Genomic DNA, 14230 nt, shown 5'->3' with positions numbered 1-14230 from the left:
ATCTCTGGAAAGTTATTCCGATCAAGGATTTAATTTTAAGAAAGTTTAAAAATTAATAAAATTGTTTGAAATCGAATAAATCAATCGAATAAAAACAATCTTAGTGATAGATTAATAGAACACTTAAACAAGATATTGCTATAATGTTATAATATTTTATTATATATATAATATTTATATTAATTTAACAATATTTGTTAAGAAAATCAAAATAACTGAGATGAATGATTTATATTTCTTGTGGCATATCATACTTTACGACAAATTAACACAATTATTAGCAATGATAATCTTGTATAAATGGGATTTGAATTGCATTTACCTATAAAATTATGAAATATATTCTCTCTAAAAAATGTTACAAAACATACCGAAATAAGAGAAATACTGAAAAAATTAGTTTTTTCAATAAAAATAAGTGTATAAAGATCATATTTATATCAATAAATTTAATCCGAGAGAGAAAATATAGTTCCATCAATTATATAAAAAAAGAAAAGAAAACAAAAAGAAAATAATAAATTATAATCAGATTAAGAAGATCCATATATAATTATATATATAAATATAAAACAATTTATCAAATTCAATGTTCGTCAAAGATCAAAGTTCAAAATTACAAATTAGATATGAATCGAATCTGATAAAAAAAAATATGGAACTCGTTTCACTTTGAAAAGTTGCTGGAATCTAGCTCATTTTAAGAGGAATAATAATATTCCTCTGATATAAAAAAAATTCTTCTGGTGAATCGGAGATGCACTTTGAGAGATTTTTTTGAAGTTTGAAATCTTAAAATCAAAAAGATGTTAAGAAAGAAAAATGTACGTTATAGAAAAATCAAGTGAAGAGCGAAAATACGAATAATAACTCGATAACTTTAACAAACAATATTCAAATAATATTAGTATATTTAATATTCAAATAATATTATTTATTAATATTAATAAATAAGTAGTGATATTTTAGGCGTAATTTTTTTTCTGAGATATAGGACGAATACTATGGTGATAAAAGAGTGGAAAAAAATATATTAGTAAATCTTTTTTTCAAATATGAGTATCGATACTTCGATGAAATAGCGAATGAATCGAAATTTCTGTAGTATTTGAAATTTAAGTTGGCATTCAAATTGTTGCAAATATGAAATGATTTACTTTGTTTATAAATTAAACTTGCTATATTGAAGGAGTTAAAGTCGTTTTTTTCAGGAAAAGAATATTAATATTATGAATGTTGAAAATCACAATATCGAATTCTTGCTATTGATATAAATATAGGGACAAAAAAAATGACAAGATGGTCAGCTATCAATAATGTTAAAAATATCAATTTAATAAGAATCATCGATGAAATATAAAACCAAACAGATATATTCCTTCGTTTTATGCAATTATAAATATTGCGTATCATAAATGTTATAAATAATTGTAAAATAAAATAAAATTATGGAAAGACAATTTTTGTATTCATACAATATCAATGTCAAAAATGGAATCTGCAGAAAAAAGAGATAAGGAATTCTTTCTATAAAAAAGAAGAAGAAACAAAGAAATGAGAAAAATCAGTTTAAAAAGAAAATTTCCGACTTCAATTTTTGTTTATTCTTATTATTAAAGATGAATTCATTTTCAGCTTATTATTTATCAAGGAAATGATCAAAAATCTAAAATAATTATTAATATATTCATTAAATCTATTGAAGCGATTATAAATAATCGAAAATCTTGACATGATGAAATCAGAAACTGAAAATGTTTTCTCAGTTTCTGGAAAAAAGCTATATAATTATGATCAATATAAAGATTTCATAATTTTCATAAAGAAAACTTTAAGAATAAAAAAGGTTTTATTTCTTATCTTTCATATGAATGAAAATTGCAAGAAATATACAGATATATAATTTACTATTGAAAAGTCTCACAGAAGGAATGCAAGTCTGATTAATTAATGTAAAAGGAAACGTATATTTTTACATATCTTCCAAAACTATTATCTGTATTTAAATCTTAATGCACAAATATAGAATTTAAAATATTTTGATATATCAATATAATATAAAAAATTTTTTATTTTTCATAATATTCATTGGCTAATTATGATTTGAATAACGATATAATGAATTGAATAACAATGAAATGAATAACAATATAAACATAATTTTGTATTCAAATAATTAAAATAATAGTATATATAGAATAAGCTGGATATATTATAGATACATTAATATTATATCAAAATAATTAATAATTTCGAAAACATTTCAGTTTTAAATCTTAAATAATTATCCTAATATAACATCATAAATGAATATAATTTTTACGATTTTAAATAGTCAATTATTATTAGCTCTTCTATTATTGCGTAATATACAATTGTCAACAAAATGTTTGAAGTGGAGATAGATGATCCTTTTGAAGAATCTTTCTTGCTCTTATATCATTTTGTGATACTTTTTTTCAACAGCAAACAGTAATTACTTAAATTAAGAATTAATTTCCTTGAGAAACATAAATGTTGATTAGATTTTTCGATTAGAAAAATGTTCATTGATGAAAAAGAAATTATTTTCAAAAAAAAAAAAAAATTCAAGAATGCAGAACTCAAGAAAAAGAAACACGAGAAGGAAAAAAAATTCTTGATTATTTACAATAATTTTATAAATATTATTCGAAGTTCGATTAATGAAAAAAAATTCTGTAGACATGTAATTTGATATTTTTACAGTTTCTAAAAAAAACAAAAGATAAAAAACAATTAAATAGATTATACAATTTATTGTTTAAATTATTATTAAAATATTTAATTTTACTTTTATTTCTCGATTACAATTCTTGTATGATATATGACTAGTTATTATTAACTATAGCTAATCCGTTTTGCATCTCGCAAATTTACTGAGCAATAAACTAAGCAATATAAGCAATATAAATAAAAAATAAAAACTAAATAATAAATTATTAGATTAACTTCTTAACAAAAAAAAGTACAACGGCAAAAGATTGAAATTTTTAAATTACTGCATAAATTTCAAAATATTTTTGCAAAAATCTAAAAAAAATTAATGAGATATTGTTCAACAAAAGTCGAAATCGAAGAATGGTTTATTAAACTGTTTTATTAAATAAGTGACAGTTGTCTTCCGATTCTCACAAAGTAAATGAATTAAAGAAAATATTGAAATAAAGAATGATAAAAAGTCAAAAAGAAGATAGAGAAGTCTTTGATTTTTTCTTGTAATTATAAAAATTGTAATTATAAAAAAGAAGAATAGTAGGACAAAATTTTGTATCCATTATTACCTGTTGAACGAAATAATTAAAAAATATTCTTATTTCTAAAGATAATTTAATTTAATTTTCTATCGCAAATGTTTAATGAAAAAAACAAAGAGAAAATTGCTTTTTATATAGTTTAATAAGATTATGGCAGTTTAAAAATTCATTTTTTATAAAAAATTTTGGTTGGTTGGTTTACTAAACGCATATAATCTCTACATTCTATTCGATTTTAGTTAAATCTTTTTATTTTTTTATGTAAATATTTTTTTCTTTTTTGTCACAATTATAATATATGTTATAATATAAGTAATGTTTTACAGTGAATCATTTTTATCCCAATAGAATGTTGCGATAATCATTTTTTATTTTTATATTTTATGAACAAAAGAAGAAAATATTGTATTGTTTTATAAATGATATGTTTTACATAGATCAATGTTATAGGCAAAGTATTATTAATAATAAAATGCTGCATTAATTTGATGTAATTAATGTAATTTTGACAATATTTTTATGTTATATTTTAATATATAATAATATAATATAATATATTTAATAATTAGATGTTATTAAAATATAAATATTTTTAATGATATCGAAATATTTATGACTAATATTTTAGCTTTTCGAAAATCTATGCGATCTTTTTATTTGATAAATAATAATATATTAAATAATTACATTTTAATACAAATATAGATTTGCAACAAACAATAGCATGAAATATTTAAATTTACGTAAATTTTTAACGTTTTTGAAGAAAAAGAAATCTCATCTACGGAATATAAATGATAACACAATCGCAAAATGCAGCATATAGAAAATTATTAATGCTTTTGTTAAATGTGTAATTTGATTTCTAGTTTTTATTTTTTAATATTTTTTTTAAAATATCATATCTTCTTTTTTATTTTTAATATTATTTCTTTGAAAAAAAATACAAGTGATTGCTTGAAAAAACTTTGTAAAAATTTTTGAAAGATTAGTTCTCATTATCTTCATCGATCTTCATCACAGAGATTTGAATCCTTTAAATCAGATTGAAAATTCTGAAATTTATAAGATAAATTCTATTGAAGCAGAAAATTAAAACTATGCGAAAAAATATTTAATTTTAAAAATTTAATAATTTTATATTTAATTTAAAAAAGACTATATACCATTTAAACGTTAATTAAAACAAATTTCAAAACTCAAACACTAAATTATTTGATTGTATTTTGAAATTCGAATTTATATTCTAAATTTTTCCATTTTTTTTTGTAAAAAAATTTTTAATAATTTTGGTCTACCGTTCAATGCATTCTCAACATGATGTGGAAAAGGAACTTAAAAATTACTATGAGAAAGAAGACCAGTGATTAGAGAAATTTAATAGTTGAAATTAGCAATAAAATTATTTCAATAAATTATTATTCAAAATATAAAACACAAATAACAATAATGTCAAACGGCCAAAATTGTAGTTATTATATTATTATATTATTACAATATTATAAAATTTGTAGTTATTATATTAATTATAATAAATATTATTCAAACATTTTAATAAATAATACATTTAAAATAACTTTATTCGAAATTTTTAACTAGTTACTTTTTCAACGAATTAGAAATTCTAAAATTTATATATACTTATTGAGATTATTATTATTATTGAGATATAAAAACGATAACAATTAAAAGATCTGAAAATATTTTACTTAATTTTAATTAAAATTTTTTTTATTAAAACTTTATTTATTATCTTATTAAGGAATCTCATATTAACTGAATATTAGAATATGGACATTTCAATATGGAATATTAAAAATGTTATAATTATGTAAATTTATCATTTCTTAAAAATAGCAATCTTACTGAATTATGATTTTAATATTTGTTAATAAATTTATCTTATCATTTTATCTATATTTTTTAACTTACTTTTAGATTGGGAATGATTGTAATGATTATATGTAATGAAACAATGTCTACAAGCGTAGAAAAATTTCCAGTCATGGTTGAAGCTGCTTTGCAAGATCTAAATGACTATCATAGTAGTACAACCATTCAATTACGTAAATATCTTTTAAGAAGTCTAGATGTCGCAAGTGAAGCAATCTTTGCAGACTTAGATAGTAAGTAAAATATATTTTCTATTCATTTATTAATAACAATTGAATATAATACATAGTATATTTGAAAAATAATGGAATTTATTGTTTCTAAAATTCTTAAAATGATATTTATCATCATTATTAACTATTAATTTTATATAAAACAAAATTCGAAATATGGTTATTAATAACTAATTTCTTTAAAATATTCTTGACTCTGAAATATATTGTCAGGAATAAAATTTTGAACAACTTTTTCTTATATATATTTATATATGTAACTATTCCAGGTTATTAAAAATTTTTAAAATACATATGCAAAAATATTTTTGAAATTAAATTATTATAATTATTTTATATTATATATTAACATAATATATTATATATTATATTATATTATATATTATATATTAAAATATTTTATTTTGGAAATTTAAAATAAGTTTAAGTTAATTATAATACAGATTTAGGTGTTTCAATTAAATTTTTATCATAGTTTGTTAGAATCTAGCATTCTCATTTGAAAACAGTAAAAAAATTTAAATATTTATATTATCAATAATATATTAAAATAAATCTTGATTGAGCATTCATTAAATTATATCATTATCATCTCTAAAACAGATTTATTAAACTATTATAATTATTATAATTAAAACAAGGAATTAATGGAAATTCGAAAAATATATTCTTTTTATCATTTATTTAAAAAAATGCCAAATTAAAAAATTTTTATTAAATATTATTTTCGAGAAAGTTCAAAACGCGAAAAGTTTAATGTAGAAAAAATCTTCTAAAGATATTCTATTCCTATCCATTTTTCTATAGTATTCTATATTCCTTTCTCAAAAAATGTAGTTTTTATACTAGATTCTTACCTATAAAAATTTCAGAATAGTCTTCTACGGTATACATCGGAGAAATTTATTTGCTTTTATAAAAGCAAATAAAAATATGCGGTTATCTCTCTCTTCCTGCTCTTGTTACACACTTGTATGCTTTTCTCATATATAATTTAAAATAATTCCCTGAATTATTTTAACTATATGATGCTTTTAATCTTTGTATAGAAGCGATCAATAACAATAACAGGTTACAAACTTTTTTCTTATGGATTCGTATTCTCCGTCAATATATCTTCTTAATGAACATAGAACAAACAATGAAATATTATTTTGAAGTGTAATCATTAATACTATATTCAATATGGCTTTCGATAAAATATATTCGTGAAAAGTCTTGCTTAAATTAAAAATGGATTGCTCTTGATACTTTCTTTTACAATTCATCTCTTCTACAATAGGCAATTTTTCATTATTATTTCATGATTTCTAGTACTCTTTATTATTAATCATTCTCTATCGTCACTTCATGATCTTAGTATGTTATATATAAAATTTAATTCCCCAGTATTTCATACTATACTTTGCCTCACATACAGTGAATACATATGCAATAATGTAATGACTGTAATCTCATCCTATTCCCTTCTCATGTTTTAGAATCGTACGACTCCTACTATCGATGCTAATTCCTTATGATTGACTATTCATATTTCACTCTCGTATTTTGATCTGCGTGAATGCGAATGTAAATATAAATTAATATAAACTTTTAATAAACTAATAATATAACTTTTAAAGAAAAAAGAATAGAATCTGTCCACATTAAATAAGATAGAAAGATATGGGTTTAGCTACCAGTATTGCACAGTATTAGTTACTAATATTATATAAAATTTAATAATTTGATTTTGAAAAAAATCATCTATTTATAAAACGGTCAGTAATTTAGCGAGTAATTTCAATCATTGAAAACTGAAGATAGATGAATAAAATGAGAAATATTATTTATATTGTATCATCCCAGGGCTGCAAATTTTAAAGTAAATTTCTGTGTTTCGTATCATAATATTATCTGTTCGAAGAAGATGATAAAATTTTCTTATAGTATCTTATTCTTAAAAAACCTAATCAGATTTTCGTCCAAAGTCAAGTGTTATTTTCTATTACATGATGTGATTGTCTAATATAACATTGAATAATAATATCATATACTCTGTTTTTGCAGAAATTTGTTGCAGGAAAATTGAGAATTTATTTTAATGATAGAATCGTATTATGTTAATAATTTTGAATGCAATTCTGAATGCGAGATGAAGCAATAACATTCAAGATTTTCGAATTAAAAAATAAAAAGATATTTTTTGTAATTTATTTGTTTTTATTATAATATGAAATTGTTCATTGTAATTTTACTATAATATAAAATTGTTCACTGTTAATAGAATTATATATAAATAACGAAATGATAAAACAAGTTACAAACAATTAATATGAAGACCAAACCATTCATTATTAAACTATTGGAATAATTCAAATTTATTATTCAAATTTATTTATTAAAAGTTCGATTATATTTTTAATTATTATAATTTAATTACTAAAATTTTGCATGCATTTTTTTAAACTTCTTCATTGTAATTATATTTATTTTTTTATAAAATAAATTTCTTGAATTTAAGATTAGTTATTTATAAAATTTACACAGATGATAATTAATTTGTTGAAATTTTGATCAATTAATGCCATATTTGAAATAGACAAATATCGAGATTTTAAATAACGAAATTTTGATTATACTATTTTTTAAATTTTTAACAATTTTTAACAATTATTCAATTTATATTATTCAAATTATATCTGTATGCAAAGTTTTGGAGATATTGCTTAAATTTTCTTTTGGAAAAAATGAAAAAAAATGGAAATATTCTTCAAGAAAGATATTTTTTTTATACTAAATTAATATAAGTTAATAATAAGTTATAGACATTTTATGAGCAGGAGGAAATATGAAAAGTGTAGAACTTGCTATATTTAGATATTGGTGACATATCGAGTAAAATATATCTTTTCATATCTCTTTTAATGATTATTATTTTCGGAAATGCCTTAACATTATAATAGAAAATTAAAATATGATGTTTATATCATCATTCATAGCAATTTTATTATTACTATTATCATTGATATTATCATTTATTATTCTTCTTTTTATCTCCCTTTTCTTGTTTTTATGATTTGTTATGAAAACACGAGTAAAGATTCTCTATCTATCTATAAAGATTCTCTTCAATCGACTTGTAAGCTCGATATGAAATAATATATCTGCATGAATTAAAAACTCCATAATTCCAATTTTAATTGTACTATTTCTTCAATATTATTGTATTAGTAACATTTTTATATGTTGATAATAGCAATATGTAATATAATATTAATATAATATGTAATATAATTTATAAAAGTCTTGGATATAAATATAATATTCCTGATTAATTTCTTCATAAAATTCAAAAGATTAAAATTAAAAAGAAAGTAAAAATTCCAATTCTTCTCTATTTTTTTGTTGATCTCTTTATATTTATTTTTCATTTGGCAAAGAATCATTATTAATTAAATATTTTATTATACTGATTATATTAATGTTTAAATCTAAAACTCATGTATAATTTATTAATTTCCCATGAATTATCTCAATCTAAATTGATAATGTTTACATGAGAATACATAATGCTTTTAAAGATTTTAAATCTCATTACTTATAATATTTTGAGCCTTTTACACTGATTTGTATATATAGTATGATTGGCTTTATGATCAATGAAAATAAATAGTTTCCTCATTTATATTCTGATTTATATGAGAGTTTAGTGATCCTGATCAATTTAATTAATTATGTTTGCATATCACTTTACTGATATACATTTATATATATCGTATCAAAATATACAAAGTTTTAATAGATCAATATCCTTATTATTAATTTTCCTCATTACTTATTATTTATTATAACGAGAAATATTATCATTATCCAATATTTTTATTTTTATGCATCTAACTTTTATTAATTTCCTGTATACAAAATTCTGGAAATATTGCTTCCAAGTCTTCAGATTATTTTCAAAGTTATTTGTCAATGGAAAAAAACAATGAAAGAGTATTCATTATTTGTTCCAAATCTGTCCCATGATCTCTATTAATGGATATCTCTTGTCTTTCATTAAATAATGATTGCAGTAGCTATTATCCATTCCATTCGTAAAATTTATTTCCATTGCATAAAAATTTTTTTGTCACTTAATGTCTCACTAATTATCACAGTCTTATGTCTTTTAGAAATTAAAAACATGTTTGTGAAATGATCCAATAATATCTCTTTTTTCATAAGTTGCTTTTATTCTAAGTGGGATAATATTATGAATGTGTGATATTTATTATGAATTTATTCTGTTATTTCATATAGATACCAACAGATACCATAATTCATAAATCATAATGCAATTCTAATTTTGCGGTTCAATCAAATTTCTATTAATTTAATTTATAAATAAATTAATTCTAAAGAATTTCCATATTTCAGAATTCCATATCCAGAATTTCCAAAGTGTAAGAAATTAAGAAAGAATAGATAATTAGAAAATAGGTATATCGAAAACTTCAAGATAATAAAATTATAGATTTATGATGCATGACACGACAATTTCATCAGAAAGTTAATCTAATTTAAAATATTTTGTCTATGAAAGTTTACACTCCAATCTTTCACACATTGATATTTTTTGATGCATTTAAGATTTATCTTATTCATTACTTAGGAATGCATCATTCCGGGATTTTATATGGAAAATTTTAAAATGGATTAATATTTTATTGATTGGAGCAATCAAATTACTTTTTTTATAAAAATTATTTTATTCATATTTTGATTATTAATTTCTAAATATATCATCTACACTATATATATATTTAACAAAAATTAAAATTTATTATAAAGATATACATATATAAATAGTTAAACTATCAACAATAGTTGAGAGTTATTATTGATACAATAATTGAATAATTATTATTATGTGCGATTTTGTACAAAATTATAATAGAAATAAATTTGAAAAGCAAAAAACTCCGATTAGAATCCATCCGAAACTAAAACTTATTGAATTTTAATCTTTTATTAAGTAAAGAGATCCTAATAATCTACCGACTAAATAAAATAAAATAAAATAAATTTTTTTAGCAATTTAAAATGAACATTTGAAAACTTTAACATGCAACTTTAAGAACTTAATAACAACAAATTAATAAAGAATAAATTTTTATTAGAATAAAGGTAATAATTATAGCAAAACATAATAATTTTTATATATATATATATAAAATTATTTAATCAAACTTTTATATTTATTTTTTTCCATCTGTAATTAATTAATTCTTCTTATAAATTTAATCCATTTTTATGAATTATAAATATTAATTTTAATATTATTGTTAATTAAATTATTGATATACTATAAAAATATATAAAAAATAAGAATTAATTATATAATAATGTGATTTTTATTAAATTTTTATTAAATTTTATTAAATTCAACAACTATTTACTTTTTCTCTATTTTATTTGATTTTATTTCTGATTTTACATATATTAAAGGGAAAGAGGTTATATGTAATAGATAATAAGTTATAAATAAAGAATAAATAAAGATAAAAAATGGATATTATAAAGAAAAGAAAAAAACACATTATATTTTAAACTTTCTTGAAAGCAATATTTATCAAAATTGTTTCATATCCATCAATTCATTCAATTCATTCAAACAATGTTCTTTTGTCAATATATTTTATAATTTAAAATTTTAATGAACTTATCAAAGATTGTTTTTTTCAGATTCTAATTTTGAGTCATGTTAATATTGTTATAAAAGAAAAAACAAAAATATTATCAAACGGCGAATATATTGCTATGTCATAGATACGAATTTATAAATATAGACATACTATTCAATGACAGTTTTTTCACTAATATCTTGAAAACTAAAAGAATTCGATTAAATAAGAATAAGAAAAAAAAGTTGTTCAAAATGATATTTTCGCAAATAATTTTAAGATCGAGATCAATATAAAAAAATCATATTTCAAATAATTATCAATATATCATATTATTTATTATATTATTATTAACGATAGAGGATATTTTACAATTTGTACATAATTTGATATATTTTATAACATCGTAAATGAAGAGTTAAAAAATTAAAAATGTATTTTTCGCTATTAAACATATAATGTAAAAATTTTTTATTCAAAAAATTAATAAAGTAAAAAAGTAATAAAGTAAAAAAGTAAAAAAACAAAAATATATTTTATAATTGACAATATCTATCTGCTCTCATTTTTCCTAATCTAATTTAATATTTTTTTTTTCTGGCACAGAAGATGTAGAGAAAGAAGAAACAGAAATAGATCCACATTGCAGTCACTTTAAAAATGAAAAAGAAAAAATTAATGATAAAATCGGTTTAAAATACTGTACAAAAACTCAAACTTTTAAATAAGAAATTCATTACAAAAAAAAATTTATAATTAGTATAAAAACTATTTACATTATACATTATAATATTTTATTTACATTATAATTTATATTATAATATTTTATTATATTTATCTTGAAATCATTTAATTCCATTTAATCATTTAATTGTTTACATATATTTATATTTATGATTAATTTTTATTTATAAATCAAAACTGAATGTCCTGTATATTTATATTTATGAATGTATTATTTCATACATTTCAATTAAAATTTAATCATAATTGGCATCTATGATTTGGAAAATATAAAATATATTTTGTTAAATATGAATATATAAATGTTATGTATTTTAGACATAGAAGAATTATTAGGAAAACCAGTTCAGACTGAATTATCCAGTGAAACAGGATTGAATGATGCATTAAACACGCTCGTGGATCTTTTAAATGGTAAAAAAAATATTAAACTATTCATAATCTATTTTAAGCATTAAATATTGAAATTAATTTTCTTATTGCGATTAATATTTAACTTATTAAATTATTAATACACATTATACATTACATATTTAATTTTTACATCATAATGCAAAAATTGCTTCGTAATAAATAATAAAATAATCTATTTTTAATTTACAGAAATTTTTATGAAAAATTTTTCATAGTTTATAAAATAATGTAATTTATAGAATAATAAATTTTTAATTTTATTTATATATCTATTTATATCAATTATAATTATAATAGGATATATATATATATAATATGTATAATAGGACAATTTTGAAAAGCAAAAATATGTCTAATATAAATTTGTAAAATATTTTTGGAGAATTGATTCTAAACATTATATTAATAAATAATTAATAAATATTATAAAACATGTAAAAGTACATGTAAAAGTATCATTTAAGATTTATTTTTTAAATTATAAGCAATTTAATTTTTTAAATAAAACCATTTAGTTATTTATAATTAATTAAATTAATTAAGTATAATTATTTAAATTAAAAAGAAAAAACTAATGATGTCACAGAAGTTTTAAAAATCATATTTATTTATTATTATTGTTTTTATATTAATATTTTTATTATTATTAATATTATTTATTATTTTATTAGTTTTATTTATTCTAGTTTAATAGAGTTTTTTTAATAAAAAATAGAATTTATTCATATCATTTCAAATACACCAAATTCATTATACCAAAATATAAATGTAATATAATATGTGAAGAATCAGATATATTATACGAAAGAAAATCTTGAACATTTTATCTCATATAACTTGTCAAATCTCATGTTATAACGATAATTATGAGTTTATTATTGCATTAGATTCAATTTATTTATTAAATCTATAAAATATAATTATAAATCAATTATATTGTAATATATAAATTTATCGTATGATTTTACTGTGCGCATACATATAAAAATTTTAAATTGAACTCTTTTGATCATAAATTTTAAGCAAAAATTAAATTTATACAATATACAGATATTTAAAACAAAATTTAATAATTTCTAAATTAATCCATTAATTTAATTTTTTTTATTAAATAAAAAATTTTAATTGAATATATAAGTAATGATTTAATTATAATTGTAATTATAATTTTTTTCATACAATTATGTGATTTTAAATCAAAATTATTTGAAATAAAAAATGTTATGGATATTGACTCAATAACAGATTATAGTTATAGTTATAAATTATAATCATTATCATGAGCTAAATTTCAGTCATCATATTACTAGCAAAGAATTTTTAGCTATTCGTATATACAAAACTGGTAGTTTAATATCCATAGATGCGATATTGTCTGTGTTGTGTAGTTGTTCCAAGTCGTCGATAATTATGATGTTCACAATAAAAATACTGTAAATATTCATAATACTATATATCGTCTAGAATGAATCGCAAAAATAATGCGATTAATTATTGATCAATTAATTTAAAAAATATTTGTTTAATAATGAATGTCTTCGTTTCATTCTAGCATTTCATTGCATTGAATTTTGAAAAAGTCTGAATAATATGTGCAATGTTTTTATTTTTTAGATATCTTATATGCATAAAAATCAGTTGACAAAAAATTATCAGTTTCCGAATATCATTAATTTAAATAATAATTGTTATTGCTATATTTAATAATTAAAAATAAATACTTCATAATTTTTTAAAAATTCATTATTTTTTTCATCGCGAGTAACGCATCTTGTTTCCATATCATAACAGAATATGTCAAGATTTCGGTAAGATTTATAATACCATCGTGAAGAATAGTTATTTTTGAATATTTTATCTATACATGAATAAAAATATTACAATATTATATAAACATATTATTATAAATATTTTTTCTGATATTAGGCAAAGTTTTGAAGTTTTGAGTTTTTTTTAATACGTAAAAACTTAATATTATTATAATAAAAATCTGGTATAATTCAGCATTTTCCAAGATTTCATT

The 14230-nt window shown here is 19.2% G+C and overlaps 1 protein-coding gene across 6 annotated transcripts in view; it reads left to right on the top strand.

Moving 5' to 3' along the window:
- LOC107996946 (prominin-1-A) overlaps positions 1-14230 on the top strand; it is a 137554-nt gene that overhangs the window by 103056 nt on the left and 20268 nt on the right. For 4 of the 6 annotated variants that reach the window (XM_062083460.1, XM_062083459.1, XM_062083461.1 and 1 more), the window contains 2 exons: positions 5214-5401; positions 12112-12207. The exons of 1 other annotated variant lie outside the window; for it this stretch is intronic. In XM_062083460.1, the coding sequence (XP_061939444.1) occupies positions 5214-5401; positions 12112-12207 (284 nt within the window). The remainder of the gene's footprint in view (positions 1-5213; positions 5402-12111; positions 12208-14230) is intronic. One more of the 6 variants, XM_062083462.1, reaches the window with a different exon arrangement.

This window comes from Apis cerana, linkage group LG13 (genome assembly GCF_029169275.1).
Source record: "Apis cerana isolate GH-2021 linkage group LG13, AcerK_1.0, whole genome shotgun sequence".
NCBI classification, from domain to species: domain Eukaryota; kingdom Metazoa; phylum Arthropoda; class Insecta; order Hymenoptera; family Apidae; genus Apis; species Apis cerana.
This window is presented reverse-complemented; position numbering and strand designations above follow the sequence as displayed.